This window comes from Oncorhynchus mykiss, chromosome 6 (genome assembly GCF_013265735.2).
Source record: "Oncorhynchus mykiss isolate Arlee chromosome 6, USDA_OmykA_1.1, whole genome shotgun sequence".
Classification (NCBI taxonomy): Eukaryota; Metazoa; Chordata; class Actinopteri; order Salmoniformes; family Salmonidae; genus Oncorhynchus; species Oncorhynchus mykiss.
In genome coordinates, this window is record NC_048570.1 from 25464345 (window position 1) to 25482885 (window position 18541).

General features: G+C 41.8%; 1 protein-coding gene across 2 annotated transcripts in view; it reads left to right on the forward strand.

The window, feature by feature from the left end:
• The window catches only part of LOC110525598 (neuronal calcium sensor 1), a 31219-nt gene that overhangs the window by 2999 nt on the left and 9679 nt on the right, over positions 1-18541 (forward strand). For both annotated transcript variants that reach the window (XM_021605849.2, XM_021605848.2), the window contains exon 3: positions 9172-9196. In XM_021605849.2, the coding sequence (XP_021461524.1) occupies positions 9172-9196 (25 nt within the window). The remainder of the gene's footprint in view (positions 1-9171; positions 9197-18541) is intronic.

Genomic DNA, 18541 nt, shown 5'->3' on the forward strand with positions numbered 1-18541 from the left:
TCTCTCTTTTCAACGGGACTGATCAGACATGGATTGTAAAAAATGCTAATATGTTTGTATTTGTGGGGATCACAAAATCATTGTAACATGCAGTAACTAACTAATCCTATTTAGGCTAATACCCATAACAGCACTATAATCGCAGTGACCCAAGACGAAGTATAATCGTTATCATTTTAAGATGAGCAACAGTGAATAGAAATAGTACTAAATGTGTGCCTCATATGAACTGGTTTGCGTGTAGCCTGTGTAAGACATCTTCGCCTCTGTTTCTCTTAATCCTCAGAATCAACAGCACAAATTAAATGTCAGCTCCACGGTGGATATAGCCTTCATATTTTTGCATAAATACTCATATGGCGTCACAAATTGTGATTAGTTTAGGTCTGGAAGTGGTTCTAATCAGCATCTTTTGAAACACTCCACTGGGAAGGAGAGGTCTTTGAAAATGCTGATGGGGGTTAAGACTTTGGATCAGCAATCACACTGGTGTTTTGCCAAAGATAGCAAATATGGGCTTGCTGGAGCCTTCATACATTTCCATAAGTATGCACATTTAGGCAAAGTGTTTTAAAAGGTCTTTAAGTAGCAGGCGAAATACCAATATTTTCATTGTTGGCAATACATCACTTAACCTGTGAAAGCAAAGTAGACTAGAGGCATTTGCAGAAATAACAAGATAATCAAAATTATGTTATTTAGGCCTAAACTCTCTAATCACAGAATCCATATAAGCCAAGCCATCCATTGCGCATAAAAACAATTATATTTTGTTGCTTTAGTACTTAACAGACTATTCAAATGTGTTGCCCTCACTGTATCTAGTCTAATGGATGGCTAGCCTGTAGCATAGCATGCCAGGTGTTGGGTGGGAGTTGACAGCCTATGGCTGCCTAATGACAGTGTTTTTCACGCGGTGGACTTCACCGCACCACAACCAGGGAAGGCTGCTGTGACAGGAAATTGCAGGGGTGAGGAAGATTGGGCTTCGTGCTGGGATGGGCTATTTGCTGCTGTCCTTTAGTCAGCTCTCCTTCCTGTGTTTTTTTTTTTTTTCTCTCTCTCTCTCTCTCTCTCTCTCTCTCTCTCTCTCTCTCTCTCTCTCTCTCTCTCTCTCTCTCTCTCACTCTACATCCCCTGATTGCCCTCTTTGAGCAAGGAATGAACTAGTATAATTAGGATCTTATCTGCTTAGCTTTGCTCAGAGGGGCACCAGTCTTTTCTCCCAGCATGCCCACTCCCACTCCCACTCCCTTACCCTGCTCTTGTCTAACTTAGACCCCTTATCATTTCTCTCCTCATTATGTCTCCTTCCCTCCTCTTTCTGGATCCTCTTCTCCCTATCCTGTTGAGAAGCTTAAATATCCTTCCTCTGACTTATAGCATTTACATACATTTGAGTCATTTCGCAGACACTCTTATCCAGAGCGACTTACAGTTAGTGCATTCGTCTTAAGATAGCTAGGTGGGTCAACCACATATCACAGTCATAGTAAGTACATTTTTCTTCAATAAATAGCTATCAGCAATGTCAGAGCTAGGAAGGGGGAAAAAAATCAAGTGTGAATGTTGGTTCACAAAATTCTTCTATTTTTTTTTTGGGGGGGGGGGGGGGGTGATGCGGGGGGAAGTGCAGTGGGATTATTTAAGATACTCTTTGAAGAGGTAGGGTTTCAGATGTTTTCAGAAAATGGGCAGGGACTTTCTTCCTTTCCCATAGGAAGATGTTTTCAGTGATACATTTTGAGCTCAGGATGTTGTAGGCCTGCTTTCAGTGCCATAATAAAATATTAAAAGAAGCTGGCTTACCCTCCTATCCTGTCCAAGGCACACACCCAACTTAGAGGAGGAGCACCGTCTGTGCATTAGCTAAATTTAGGGATGCAGTTCTGTAGATTTTTTAAAAATGTTGCATCCAAAGTATTTTGACAGCCAGTCAAGTAAATCTCATGAGCAACTTTTTTACTCTTATTGCCAACCTCAGTTTGATCCAATGCCAAATTTGAGACATTCTCTTTTGATACTTCAAAGTAATTTTGATTTGATTTTATTTCAGCTTTATTTAGCCAGGTAGGCCAGTTGAGAACAAGTTCTCATTTACAACTGCGACTTGGCCAAGATAAAACAAAGCAGTGCGACAACAACAACAACACAGAGTTACACATAAACAAACATACAGTCAATAAAACAATAGACAAATCTATGTACAGTGTGTGCAAATGTGGAAGAGTAGGGAGGTAAGGCAATAAATAGGCCATGGAGGTGAAAATAATTACAATTTAGCATTAACACTGGAGTGATGGATGTGCAGATGATGATGTGCAAGTAGAGATACTGGGGTGCAAAGGAGCAAGAGGGTAAGTAATAATATGGGGATGAGGTAGTTGGGCGTGCTATTTACAGATTGGCTGTGTACAGGTACAGTGATCGGTAAGCTGCTCTGACAGCTGATGCTTAACGTTAGAGAAGGAGATATAAGACTCCAGCTTCAGAGATGTTTGCAATTCGTTCCAGTCATTGGCAGCAGAGAACTGGAGGAAAGGCAGCCAAAGGAAGTGTTGGCTTTGGGGATGACCAGTGAAATATACCTGCTGTAGCGCGTGCTACGTGTGGATATTGCTATGGTGACCAGTGAGCTGAGATAAGGCGGGGCTTTACCTAGCAAAGACTTATAGATGACCTTGAGCCAGTGGATTTGGCGGCAAATATGTAGTGAGGGCTAGCCAACGAGAGCATACAGGTCGCAGTGGTGGTTAGTATATGGGGCTTTGGTGACAAAACGGATGGCACTGTGATAGACTACATCCAGTTTGCTGAGTAGAGTGTTGGAGGCTATTTTGTAAATGACATCGTTGACGTCAAGGATCGGTAGGATAGTCAGTTTTACGAGGGTATGTTTGGCAGCATGAGTGAAGGAGGCTTTGTTGTGAAATAGGAAGCAGATTCTAGATTTAATTTTGGAATGGAGATGCTTAATGTTAGTCTGGAAGGAGAGTTTACAGTCTAACCAGACACCTAAGGATTTGTAGTTGTCCACATATTCTAAGTCAGAACCGTCCAGTAGTGATGCTAGTCGGGCAGGAGGGTGCGGGCAGCAATCGGTTGAAGCGCATGCATTTAGTTTTACTAGCATTTAAAAGCCGTTGGAGGCCACAGAACGAGTGTTGTATGGCGTTGAAGCTCGTTTGGAGGCCTATCTATAATGATACCAGTCTTACAGGTTTGGTTGTGCAGGACAGAAAGCAGAGAGGCCTCCTGTGCTTGGCTTCTGTCAGTATTAGCTATTGCAATTTGCCACTGTAACAAGCATTTTCTATATCATGTTATGCCTAAAGGCATAGTATACCCATCTTTTAATATAGGGGGCCACAGTTTAGCCTACTGTACCTAAAACTGAACACGCCTAAATGGTTTTCCAAATGACTGGTCTGATATCATGTGGAAAGAGCAAGCCCAGTCAAATGACTGGTCTGATATTATGTGGAAAGAGCAAGCCCTGTCAAATGACTGGTCTGATATCATGTGGAAAGAGCAAGCCCTGTCAAATGACTGGTCTGATATTATGTGGAAAGAGCAAGCCCTGTCAAATGACTTGAGGATGTAATAGGTGTTTTTGTTAGCCGTCAGCTCAGGGGTTGATACTGACAGAGTGCAAGCTGGATGTGTGTGAGCAGGCCCTGCAGGGCACAGGGAGCTGAGCTGCTAGCCCTGGCCTCACTGCTTTCCTCCCTCCTTATAGGCTGATTATATTACTGCCCATTGTCTTTGACTGACTTCCATAATAAAACTTGATTGAATCGCAGGCATGGTGAATTGCCTCAATTATTTGACGCCATTGACTTTTGAGGCCATTTTAATGGTAGCTTGGCTGGCCTGACAGTCATAAGATTGACTCTGTCATTTCTGAATGTGTCACATGAGGATTCCCTGTGAATCGCTGAGCAAAGCAAAGTGAAGCAGGGATGAACATGTCTCTATACTGCACTTATTCTAACTGCACCAGTCAGTCACCATACAGTACGTGATTAAATAACACCAATATTGTAACCAGTCTGTTGGAGATAATTAATAGCCTGGCTTATGGCTGCGACCATAATAACAGTTACATTTTTTTTCCCTTGCTTGCAATATGCCTGTAAGCTGTCACTACATAATATGGAAGATCTAGTGACCACTGCTCTCAGAACAGGTGCGTTGACCAAAATGTAATAGAATTCCAGAATCCTATTAAGGTTACATAGCTGGTCCACACTCCAAAAAAAAAGATTCAAGGTTTCTTTTTAGTATTTATTTCACGGTAGATAGACAAACATTTTGGCCTAAGCTTTCGTCTGTGTCATCAGCGTCTCCTCTGAAGGTGTGCTTCTTTATTGTGAACTTGTTTAGGGAGACGAGCGACAGGTGCGTTCGCGTGTGCGCTCCTGGAACATACTCACACGTCAATAATGCATCTCAAATATACTATATAATACACATTAATTAAATTAATACTAAATACTAACCTTTAATCTCTTTTTTTGAGAACGCACCAGCTACTACAAAATATAGAGCACTGAACAAGGTCTAGACCTAGGTTTTGTCTTGTACTAAATATATAGTCTTCAATCTATGGTATATCTTGTATCTCACCATTATCAGGATGCGGCCATTCTTTCTGTAATGGACACAATGACGCAGCTCTGACTCATAGACAGTGTCTGGATGTTAGAATTAATGATGATTTTTCTCTCATGCTGGTTGAAGGCTCTCCAAATTCCTCCCAAAAGAAATGCTTTCCTAATCTCTGGACTCTGCTGAGACTCATTTCCTGTTCTTTTACACTGGATACACACTTATTTCTGAAAGCCTGGCACACACAGGCCTAGGATATAGCCCCAGCTTCACTGACGTAGGCTTTAACATAGTATTACAGTCAGGAATGTCTGTAACATTGTCAAAGTCACTAATCTACCTAAATAAAGTACCTTGCTAACAAGGAAAGAGCCATTGAAAACAACACTGCACCAGGCACTGTATAAATAGCCTACCATTTGCTGCACATACAGCGAGATGCTAATAAAGTGTTTTATTTGAACTGCTTAGCATTGAAATGGCACGGTCTAGGTTGCTGTTAATGAAAGAGGTAAATAAAGAGTTTATATTTTGGCCTTTAAAATGAGGCATTCTTTTCCCAAAGGATATTTGATTGAGCGTGTAGGAGGAAAGGCTGACACCTACTCTTGTTTATTTCATCATCCCTCTCCCTTTCCACTGGGAACTCACATTCAGGCAGTCACTGACATGGGCTAAATACTTGAATACAGGTATTCCTGGACATGACCTTTGCATGCACTGAGGTTGGAGGGGTAGCAATATCTGAGCTGTGTCCTTAAAAACGTGCGCCAAAGTGCCAAAATTGAAGACCAACCGAAAGCTGGTCTTAGCGTTAAGGTGGTTGGTTATGACATGGATTCTGACAAAGGAAGCACAGCCTATCCAGCCGTGTCACACAGTGCCCATATGCACATGGAAATAGAGAGATGTGCTTTTTGTGCCCGTAAACCTCATATTTAATTTAATTTGATTAAAAACCAAGCATATCCCCTCCTCTCAATGAAGGCTGTTTTTAAGTCCTGCCCAATGCATTCGCCAAGTGGTCAAAAATATTGATAAAAGATTTGTCTCTAGACCTCTTTGAAAAAAAATCACCAGAACTTTATTAAAAGATCAAGAGCAAAACAGTGAGGGGACATCCCCATTTTATCTATGGCTTTACATTATTTTATCCAGCGCCTGTTATTATCTTGGATTAGCGTAAAAAAAAACGTAATGTACTGTAGGCTATATGCCCATCATGGAACGAGACATGAGATAAATCGGGTTACACTTGTATTTGGAAACATTTCAGTTATTTTCCTGTAACATTTGCTTGTTTTCCGTTTCGTTTCATTAAAATACAAGTCCTTAGTAAGCTACCCTCACCTTACTTTAAGGAAAGCGGGTTCAACAGCAATGCATCTGGGGTCTTTCTTATACTGGCCATGCATTCACCAAGTAGCTTAGATCCATAAAAGCTTTCTAAATGGTCATCTACTCATGCAGTACTCACAATTCACATAGGCATACCTGCAGTGCATACTCCATGCGGCTTGTATCCATCCCCATTCCCAAAGAGCGCCTCTCATTTGGTTACCAAAGACGCTCTCCTCCAAACGTATTTCAATTATTCAGTCCTGCAATTCAGTATCAACATCAGGCCTAGGCTACACTATATATACAAAATGTATAAGTTATACATGAATAACTTTGAAAAAATGTATTCATATATAGTTTCATTGTTTATATCTGTGTCCATATTGTCCATGTGTTTCCAGTGGATAGACCATGTGGTTCAAGAGAAAATAGCATAATTAATTTAAACCGCATCTAATCAACAATGGCATTATTTTCAATTGGGGTGGCAGGGTAGCCTAGTGGTTAGAGCGTTGGACCAGTAACTGGAAGGTTGCACGTTTAAACCCCCGAGCTGACAAGGTACAAATCTGTCGTTCTGCCCCTGAACAGGCAGTTAACCCACTGTTCCTAGGCCGTCATTGAAAATAGGAATTTGTTCTTAACTGACTTGCCTAGTTAAATAAAGGTTAAACATTTTTTTTTAAATTAGCTCTGCAACTGTTCTATTGACTTTTTTCACAACTGCCAGAAGTTTGGCGCTTCACAACAAATACATATTCACATAGTAAAATAAATAAACGTGTGTAAAATAAATATAATGTTGAAACCCTCATATTAAACAATGGTATTCACTAAATTGATGGTTTATTTTTAGGACAAAGTTTTACAGCTTCGTCTTTATACATTACATACACTACATGGACAAAAGTAAGTGGACACCCCTTAAAATGATTGGATTTGGCTATTTCAGCCACTCCCATTGCTGACAGGTGTATAAAATCGAGCACACAGCCATGCAATCGCCATAGACAAACATTGGCAGTAGAATGGCCTTACTGAAGAGCTCAGTGACTTTCAACGTGGCACCGTGATAGGATGCCACCTGTCCATCAAGTCAGTTCATCAAATCTCTGCCCTGCTAGAGCTGCCCCGGTCAACTGTAAGGGCTGTTATTGTGAAGTGGAAACGTCTAAGAGCAACAAGGGCTCAGCCGCGAAGTGATAGGCCACACAAGCTCACAGAACAGGACTGCCGAGTGCTGAAGCGCGTAGCATGTAGAAATCGTCTGTTCTCGATTGTAACACTCACAACCGAGTTCCAAACTGCCTCTGGCAGCAACATCAGCACAAGAACTGTTCATCAGGAGCTTTATGAAATGGGTTTCCATTGCCAATCAGCCTCACACAAGCCTAAGATCACCATGGAGCAGTGGAAATGCTTTCTCTGGAGTGATGAATCACTCTTCACCATCTGGCAGTACGACGGAAGAATCTGGGTTTGGCGTACGCCAAACTCTACCTGCCCGAATGCATAGTGCCATCTGTAAAGTTTGATGGAGGAGGAATAATGGTCTAGGGCTGTTTTTCATGGTTCGGGCTTTGAGATGAATTGGAACGCCTAATCTCCAAACTTCAGTGCCCAACCTCAATAACGCTGTCGTGGTTGAATGAAAGTAAGTCCCCACAGCAACGTTCCAACATCTTTTGGGAAGCCTTCCCAGAAGAGTGGAGGCTGTTATAACAGCAAAGGGGGGACCAACTCCATATTAATGCCAATGATTTTGGAATGAGATGTTTAACTAGCAGGTGTCCACATACTTTTGGTTATGTAGTGTATATTTTGCTTATTGAGAACCTGCCTCTCAAAACCCAACCATTTTGCACTACCGCCAGCTATTGCGCTGATAATGAAGGCTGTGAAAATAGAAAAATATGTCTCATCCACCCCCCGACCAATAGCACTATCGCCAGTGCTTAGATTTACCATTGCATTAGTTTTGTTAAAATAGAGCCCTCACTGTGGGGCGGCAGGGTAGCCTAGTGGTTAGAGAGTTGGACTAGTAACCGGAAGGTTGCAAGTTCAAACCCCCGAGCTGACAAGGTACAAACAAATCTGTCGTTCTGCCCACTGCTCCTAGGCCGTCATTGAAAGTAAGAATTTGTTCTTTAACTGACTTGCCTAGTTAAATAAAAAAACTGTGTAAGGTTCAGGTAATACAATAGTTGTGACTATTCAAAACCATGAATTATTCCCTCCAAAGACTGAAAGATTCTATATATTAGCTTTTTTTTTTTATCTAACTAAGGTTATGGGGACTACAACATTAGAACACTCATTACCGAGGCAACAGTACCACACCACCATATCCATGTGTCAGTATGACCTGTGGCAGTGAGAACAGCCAAATCTAGCCCATGAACATCTAGTTCATTATGTTGTTTGTGGAGCCTTATTAAGAAGCATCCTGTCGGTTTAGAGAATACCCCATGTCTGTCCTGAGGCTATGAGCAGTGTGCGTTCAAAACGCCCTCACAGGTCTACCAGGTTACCTGCACAGCCATAGATTTTTCCGAAAGTATGTCTCATTGCTCAGATGGTGAAAATTGCTTTGGTTACTTTGGAGGCTGGATGGAGAACCACGAGGGAGTGGTTGATACTAACGCTGTTTGCGGGCATGATAACACGTCTTGCTCCCCAAGCCACTCACTTTCCTCCTGCTAACTTCTCTCTGTCTCTGTCTCTCTCTTTGTCTCTCTCTCTCCCTTTGTCTCTCTCTCTCCCTCTCTTCCTATGTCCATGAATCTGCTAAGTTGACCTTTGAATTATAATAACGTGGAAGTCCTTGGGAGCAATGTAGCAGATGAGTGAATTCCATAGCTTCAGGTGTGATGAATCATTCAGTTTGTAAACAGTACAAGTACTGAATTCCATTACACATTAAACAACAAAAGTACTGAATTGAATTACACATTAAACACCAAAGTACTGAATTCAATTATACATTAAACAACAAAAATAATTACACATTATTCCTCAGGGTGGTTGCAAATTGATAAGAAACCCAAAAGTGCTCAGTGCAATCATAATTTGATTATTTTTGTTACAGCCCAGTCCTATGCAGTCATGGGAATCTGTGATTTTCAACTGACAGTGGATTTGTCCAAGTCATCTAAATGGTCTGAGACATGGTACATAACTTTATTCCCTCTTGCTAAAAACTCTCCTTTTTTCTTCCAGTTACAGAGAAAGAGGTGCAACAGTGGTAAGTACATGTGATTTTCAATGACCCTCCAAATCTACCTTTTCTGCTCTACCCTTTTCTACCCCTCTCTTCTTCCAAAAACTCAAATTCTTCTAGTCTGCATTGGGCCTAGTCCTCAATTAGACTCTCAGAACTGTACCTGTCAATGTGGGTGAGTGACAGATTCACCAGCAACATGTGCTGTTTACTAAATTTGGCAGGTGTGTTCTGGTGTTAATGTCAGGTACTCCAGGGGCCATATGCCTTGCTGAATGGGTCCCATCTAAAGGCTGGCTGAAGCCTGCAGGCTCAGTCTGACTGGTCTGACTCTGGAATGCAGGTCTGCTGCTCCGTGGGCTGAGCCCAGTGACTGGGAGGTGAGCTGGCTGGGCTGGAGCTTCCTGAGCAGCAGCCAGACTGTGTCAAGAGTTGTTTACTCATGTCTGACTGATGCTCCAACTCTGCTCTGGTTATTAAGGCCTTTCTACAGAGTGCCGAGAGCATGCCTAACTTTATATAGCCCCTTGATTAAATCCTCAACTTGATAGTTCCCTGGCGCACGGATATTGCTTCTAAAGTGAAATCCATAGATGAAGTATTTAAGTAGGCTAAATTGTAGGGCTGGGAATTGCCAGGGACCTCAGGCTACGATATGATCACGATTTGGTTTGCAAAGGGAGGGTATATTACTGGAAACTTTAGAAGTTTACCAGTAAACGACCACAATTGTAGTAACTTTCAAGGATTTTATGTAATTTATCACAAAACATCTAGTGGCCCTTATGGGTACTTTGGATTATCACAGGTTTCTGTAATTATCTATGGCCCTCATGCAAAATACAGTATATAAAATAATAAAATAAGTAGCCACACTTTGCCTTGATGACAGCTTTTCCCACTCTTGGCATTCTCTCAACCAGCTTCATGGGGTTGTCACCTGGAATGCATTTCAATTTACCAAAGTTACCGGAAAAAAGCTGCCTTCAAGGCAAAGGGTGGCTACTTTGAAGAATCTCAAATATAAAGTATATTTGGATTTGTTTTAACACTTTTGTGGTTACTGTATGATGCCATATGTGTTATTTCATAGTTTTGATGTTTTCGCTAATACTCACTAAATGGTAAAAATAAAGAAAAACCCTTGAGTGAGTAGGTGTGCCCAAACTCTTGACTGGTACTGTATATATACATATAATATATATATATATATATATATATATATATAATGACGAAGCTGTAAAACATTGTCCTAAATATAAACCCTCAATTTAGTGAATAATCAAATCAAATTTTATTGGTCACATACACATCCTTTGCAGATGTTAATGTGAGTGTAGAGAAATGCGTGTGCTTCTAGTTCCGACAGAAATCTAAAGGTGTGAATGAGAATATGTACATGTAAATATATGGATGAGCAATGGCCGAAAGTGGCATTGTTTAAAGTGACTAGTGATCCTTTTATTAAAGTGGCCAGTGATTGGGTTTCAATGTAGGCAGCAGCCTCTCTGAGTTAGTGATTGCTGTTTAGCAGTCTGATGGCCTTGAGATAGAAGCCGTTTTTCAGTCTCTCGGTCCCAGCTTTGATGCACCTGTACTGACCTCGCCTTCTGGATGGTAGCAGTGTGAACAGGCAGTGGCTCGGGTGGTTATTGTCCGTGATTATCTTTTTGGCCTTCCTGTGACATCGGGTGCTGTAGGTGTCATGGAGGGCTGGTAGTTTGCTCCCGGTGATGCGTTGTGCAGACCGCACCACCCTCTGGAAAGCCTTGTGGTTAAGGGCAGTGCAGTTGCCGTACCAGGCTGTGATACAGCCCGACAGGATGCTCTCGATTGTGCATCTATAAAAGTTTGTCAGGGTTTTAGGTGAAAAGTAGGGCTGGGCAGTATACCGTATTTTATTATATATCGGAATTGATATAGGGACCGGTTTGGGTTTTTACATTACCTTCTATACCAGTATTTGAATGTTTGGTTTGTTAAAAGTGATACGCCATGTGTAATGTAAATTTGTATAGTTTACTTCACTAATCGAGTCATCTCTCTCACCGTGCCACTTTCCACACAGACCTAGACACGCCCCGTCACTCAAGGAGCACATTTGATGTTCCTCAACCACGAGACATTTGCATTCAGTCTGCATGGTCAATGCAGCACATGCAATAATGTTGATGACAACAATGCTGTTTTCACTATGCTTATTAATATAAATCCACTAGCGTTCTATAATGACACTATTAGTTTGTGTTTCTTACATTAGCAAACAGCTGTTTGTATTTTCTTAGCAAGTTGTCCTAAATCTTGAGATGCTAATTGTTAGCCACTAATAAATGTACTGAGTAAGAGCAAACATAGCTAGCTAAAACAACCTGATAATAGCAGCGAAGGTGTAGACCTAAATCAGCATGTTGTTTTTGCAACAGTATCTTCTAAATCAAAGAGGAATATGTAACCTACATGAAGTAGCCAAGAGAAAACAAGCAATGTAGTCAAAGCTAATAGGGTCCCCTAGGAAACACATAGTTCACTTTAGTTCCTTCCATGTCACAATAACAACTCCCTGGCATTTTAATTTGTTTTCATCTCAAACAACACATTATTCAAAGTGCCCACTTTATATTCTAACTATAACATTAGAATAGCCATTCTATTCCATGATTCCAACAGTTTTTCTCTAATTCGCAAGTCAAATCACAATTGCAACATTTGGTTAAAAATAAGTTGTCACGTGTGCTCCCTCTCCAGCCTCTAGGTCACCAGGCTGCTCCTTATGGCGCACACCTGTCACCATCGTTATGCGCATCAGCACATTATGACACATTATGACACTCACCTGGACTCCATCACCTCCTTGATTACCTGCCCTATATGTCACTCTCTTTGGTTCCTTCCTCAGGTGTCATTGCTTTTGTTTCATGTCTGTGTGCTGGTAGTGTTTCTTGTTTTATATTATGTTCTGTTTATGTTATTAAAACACTCACCCCTGGACATGCTTCCTGACTCTCAGTACAAATAGTTCCATTAATCCTAGATTATTTTTCCATATTGTGCAGCCTTATGTGGCAGTGTGGAAATTATCTCAATTGAGCAGTGGTGTAATAATACTTCCAAGTACTACTTAAGTTGTTTTTTGGTCTTTATACTTTACTATTTTTATTTTTTACACATTTTACTTCACTACATTCTTAAAGAAAATGCTGTACTTTTTACTCCATACATTTTCCCTGACACCTAAAAGTACTCGGTACATTTTGAATACTTAGCAGGACAGGAAAATGGTTCAATTCACGCACTTGTCAAGAGAACATCCCTGGTCATCTACTGCCTCTGATCTGGAGGACTCACTGAACAGAAATGCTTTGTTTGTAAATTATGTCTAAGTGTTGGAGTGTGCCCCTGGCTATCCGTAAATAAAAAGGTTTGCTTAATATAAGGAATTTGAAATTATTTGTACTTTTACTTTTGATACTTAAGTACATTTGATCAGTTACATATACTTTTGATACTTAAGTATATTTGAAACCAAATACTTTTAGACTTTTACTCAAGTAGTATTTTACTGGGTGACTTTCACTTTTACTTGAGAAATGTTCTATTAACGTATCTTTACTTTTACTCAAGTATGATCATTTGGTACTTTTTCCACCTCTGCAATTGAGTGCAGGAAAAGCAGAATTGATAAGTGCTGAAATGTGTTTTGGTTGAAATTGAATTGAACAGTATAAAATATTCAGAATTTAGGAAGACTCACTGAAATCACTTAGAATGTATGTGTTGCCACCCTAGGATCACTCATTAATCAAAAAGCAAATGTAGAACTTTTATTATTCAAAAACAAAAATACGGTCTAAATACCGTGATTTAATATTTTGGCCATATCGCCAGCCCTAGTGACAAGCCAAATTTCTTCAGCCTCCTGAGGTTGCGCCTTCTTCACCACACTGTCTGTGTGGGTGGACCATTTCAGTTTGTCTGTGATGTGTAGGAGGAGGAGCTTAACTTTCCACCTTCTCCACTGCTGTCCTGTCAATGTGGATAGGGGGGTGCTCCCTCTGCTGTTTCCTGAAGTCCACGATGATCTCCTTTGTTTAGTTGATGGTCAGTGAGAGGTTGTTTTCCTGACACCACACTCCGAGTGCCCTCACCTCCTCCATGTAGGCTGTCTCGTCGTTGTTGGTAATCAAGCCCACTACTGTTGTGTCGTCTGCAAACTTGATGATTGTGTTGGAGGCGTGCATGACCATGCAGTCGTGGGTGAACAGGAGGGGGCTAAGCACGCACCCTTGTGGGGCCCCAGTGTTGAGGGTCAGCGACGTGGAGATGTTGTTTCCTACCTTCACCACCTGGGGGCGGCCCGTCAAAGTCCTGGACCCAATTGCACACGGAGGGGTTGAGACCCAGGGCCTCCAGCTTGATGATGAGCTTGGAGTGTACTATGGTGTTGAATGCTGAGCTGTAGTCAATGAACAGCATTCTTACATAAGTATTCCTCTTGTCCAGTTGGGATAGGGCAGTGTGCAGTGTGATGTTGATTGCATCGTCTGTGGACCTGTTGGGGCGATAGGCAAACTGAATTGGGTCTAGGGTGGCCGGTATGGTGGAGGTGTTATGATCCTTGACTAGTCTCTCAAAGCACTTCATGATGGCAGAAGTGAGTGCTATGGGGCGGTAGTCATTTAGTTCAGTTATCTTTGCCTTCTTGGGTACAGGACAAAATGGTGGCCATCTTGAAGCATGTGACATATTTCCATGACTGATCAGAACTTGTTTTCTCATGCTCTCTCTTGTCTCTCTGCAGCAAACATATGGTGAACAATATGTTTGGAACATCAAATCGCAATTCATATAGAATCGTGAGAATCGCAATACATATCTTATCGGCACCTAAGTATTGTGATTAGGGTTGCAAAGTTACAGGTAATTTACGCACCCTACTGGGTCCTTATTCAACACTGCAAATGCTTCTGTTTTTATTCTTGTAGTAAATGAGTGGTGGAAAAGAGTTGAATACATCTCACCCCAGGCTAGATCTAGCCTAAACAATAAATTAGGATTTACAGTAACATAAACTCAGTAAAAAAAAAAGAAACATCCCATTTTCAGGACCCTGTCTTTCAAAGATAATTCCTAAAAATCCAAATAACTTCACAGATCTTCATTGTAAAGGGTTTAAACACTGTTTCCCATGCTTGTTCAATGAACCTTAAACAATTAATGAACATGCACCTGTGGAATGATCGTTAAGACACTAACAGCTTACAGATGGTAGGCAATTCAGGTCACAGTTATGAAAACTTAGGACACTAAAGAGGCCTTTCTACTGACTCTGGAAAAACACCAAAAGAAAGATGCCCAGGGTCCCTGCTCTTCTGCGTGAACGTGCCTTAGGCATGCTGCAAGGAGGCATGAGGACTGCAGATGTGGCCAGGGCAATAAATTGGAACATCCGTACTGTGAGACGCCTAAGACAGCGCTACAGGGAGACAGGATTGACATTTGATTGTCCTCACAGTGGCAGACAATGATGTGTAACAACACCTGCACAGGATCGGTACATCCGAACATCACACCTGCAGGACAGGTACAGGATGGTAACAACAACTGCCCGAGTTACACCAGGAACGCACAATCCCTCCATCAGTGTTCAGACTGTTCGCAATAGGCTGAGAGAGGCTGGACTGAGGGCTTGTAGGCTTGTTGTAAGGCAGGTCCTCACCAGACATCACCGGCAACAACGTCGCCTATGGGCACAAACCCACCGTTGCTGGACCAGACAGGACTGGCAAAAAGTGCTCTTCACTGACGAGTCGTGGTTTTGTCTCACCAGGGGTGATGGTTAGATTCACGTTTATCGTCAAAGGAATGAGCGTTACACCGAGGCCTGTACTCTGGAGCGGGATCGATTTGGATGTGGAGGGTCCGTCATGGTCTGGGTCGGTGTTCTGCCATGGCCAGCGAAGAGCCCGGATCTCAATCCCATTGAGCACATCTGGGACCTGTTGGATCGGGGGGTGAGGGCTAGGGCCATTCCCCTCAGAAATATCTGGGAACTTACAGGTGCCTTGGTGGAAGAGTGGGGGTAACATCTCACAGCAAGAACTGGCAAATCTGGTGCAGTCCATGAGGAGGAGATGCAGCTTACATGCAGATTGTTGAATCTTGTTATGTTCATACAAATATTTACACATGTTAAGTTTGCTGAAAATAAATGCAGTTGACAGTAACAGGACGTTTCTTTTTTTGCTGAGTTTATATCACGTGCCTATGCTGCCTTTCCCTATCGATCTCACATGCCAGGTCCTTAATGTTATTTCATGCCATTGTTTAATAGGAGGGTTTCAATATTATATGTTTTTTACACGCATTCATTTATTTTACTATGTGAATATGTCTTTGTTTTAAATGTTTTTGCGCCAAACTGCTGGCAGTTGTGAAAAAAGTCAATAGTTAATTGAAAATAATGCCATTGTTGATTAGATAATGTTTTCATTAATTTGGGTATTTTCTCTTGAACCATATGGGCTATCCACAAGAAAATCGTGGACAATATGGACACAGATATAAGAAAAATAATACATTTTTTAAAAGTTATTCAAGTATAAATGACCAAAGTTACCATATATTGCCATAGATGACCTGTTAATTACAAAAATTGCAAAGGTTTACTTTGGTAAATTACCAGTAACTTTGCAACCCTAATCACGATACTTGGGTGCCGATACAATATGTATTGCGATTCTCATGATTCTATATGTATTGCGAGTCGATTTTCCAAACATATTGCTCACCATATGTCTGCTGCAGAGAGACAAGAGATCGCATGAGAAAACAAGTTTTGATCAGTCAGGGAAACATGTTGGCTTACTATTTAAAATAAAATGGAGAACAACCTATAGGATTAAAAAATACCTGCGTTTTGGCGCAGGTACAGCTGACTAGTACCAGCTAACGCTACAACAGTAGCAAAAAATATATATTTCATGTATTTTTTCAATCAGTACTTGGGGTCAAATATCGGTATAAAATCATCCAACTGTAGTATTGCGATATATGTCAATGTATCGGTTTCCCCTTCCATCGCTAATAGATTTTGTAGTGCTACTGCATTTGAGGCTAAAGTTATTTTTTCACACATTGTCTTGGAGACAGATGAGTTCTGAAAATAGAATGACTTTTTCCTACAGTCAAGGATTGGTGCTATTGTAGAGGATGTGAGTATTTATAGGTACTCTTTGTCTTTGCATGCATGGCTTTCCCCCTCACAGTTTTTATTTTATTTGTATTTTTTTACCATTTGTAGCACACAGGGAATTGGGTCATGTCCTCTGCCATGTAACGCAATAAAACACAACCAACTAATCTCAAAGCAAAATGATGATGTAGCTGGCTGAGCCTACTGGATCCTTATTCCACACTGCAAATGCTTCTGTTTTTACTCTTGTAGTAAATGAGTGGTGGAAAAGAGTTGAATACATCTTACCCCAGGCTAGATCTAGCCTAAACAATAAATTAGGATTTACAGTAACCCATATCACGTGCCAATGCTGCCTTTCCCTGTTCGGCCTTGGCTTTGTGTCAAAACCTGATCCTGACTGTACTATAGGGAGAGGAGTCAGTGCCTCGTGTGCCAGCCAGTCAGTGTATTGATGCACTTGGCCCTCTCTGATAGGGCCAGTGAGCAAGGGCACATCCACACCCAGCAGCAGAATAAAGACAATGCTTGGCGGGCTTCCCTAGCACGGCGCTATAGAGCTGACCAGTCTCAGGGGCTGCCTGGATACACTGGGGCAGAATAACCCCTTGGCTGGGCACTGCAGCCAGCTGAGTGGCCCTCCCATACATTATTTCACGGAAACTTTGCATGACTCCCCACTTGAAGATCAGCCGCAATCATCATGTTTGAGTGTGAAGGATGAGAGAGTTTAAACAGGGGAAATGCCAGATGGTGTGTAATTAGTGGAGGAGCCACCGACAGACATGGAAGAATTAGCGGGGTTAGATAAATGCCGGTGCTGTACATTAAAAGTCTCCTCCGTATTGATTATATGCTAATATATTCAGGGGGAAATGTTAGTATGCTTAGTGCTCACCTGCAATCAATAACAGAGGGACAGAGCCAAGTATCCCTGTCAACTGGACAACAACAAGGGAAAATGGCTAAATATCATGGTGGATGGTTATGAGCAGTCCACAACACTGTCAGTCATGTTGGCTCGCTAATTGGGACATAATCGCACTGGCTATCTCTATGTGAATAAATACAATTATCCTGAATGGCCTGGGACCTAGTGTACCACATGGGGATGTGTGAAGCTCACTCCTCAGCCTGAAATGTCCCCACTTGCACCGCCGAATAGCTAACTTTTTGGTGGCGTCGACTGGTAAGAATCTCCGGGAGGGTGGTCACGTCTGCTAGCAAGGCAGAGATCCCATGGGTTGGAACCTCGGTATGAACCGAATCTGGAGGAAGCAGTACTCGCTAAACTGGCAACGTGACATCCGTTACACATGGTGCTGTGATTTGGATCTGATGTTGCACTCAGAACAACGCTGGGGTCGTTGTGGATTAAGTTTAGGGGATGAATCTATCACATGGGGATGTGTGAAGCTCACTCCTGAGCCTGAAGTGTCCCCACTTGCGTCGCTGAATAGCTAGCTTTTCGGCTGTGCCGACTGGTAAGAAGCAAAGCAGAGGTACTGGGTTCAAGCCTCGGTATACGCCGAATCAGGAGGAAGCGGTACTCGCTGAGCATGCAGCAGGGCATCCGTTACACTAGGCTAGACTATATGTGTCCATGCACAACTCCACATATGCTACTGAGTTAGCCAGAGCTACTTCAAACTAGAAAGAGCTGCTTCACATTTAGTTTAGTTAGATAGGGATCATCTTGCTTAATGTCCAATTAGTAGTCAATGGCTGCTAACCAACTGATAAAATCTAGAGAGCTTGCATGAACAGTTTTTTTGCATAAATTCCCCAATGAATCTACTGAAAAGATTAAGTTTTTACGGAGACAATGGGAAATTCACAAATGAGTCAGACGAAATCTATCGCACTTGAAATGGGTCATTTTGGGATTATGATGTGCTTTGTATTGCCTGCACACTGAACGGCAATTAGACTTGATTCCTCATTGTTCTTCGCTGGGTTTTCATTTCTCTGCATATCTCCACATCTGGATATGCAAATGGGAGGTTTATGGTCTTCTCTTCAAACTTTTCTCAGCATATTTTAAGATATTCCCTGTGTCTGTCTGTCCTATTCTAGGCCATGGAAGAGTGTGTTTTGTCTGTTGGGCAGATTAAAAGTATGAGTTTCAGAGTAAGGAGCCAAAGGAAGGACTGAATGAAGCCCAGGATCTGTCCTCT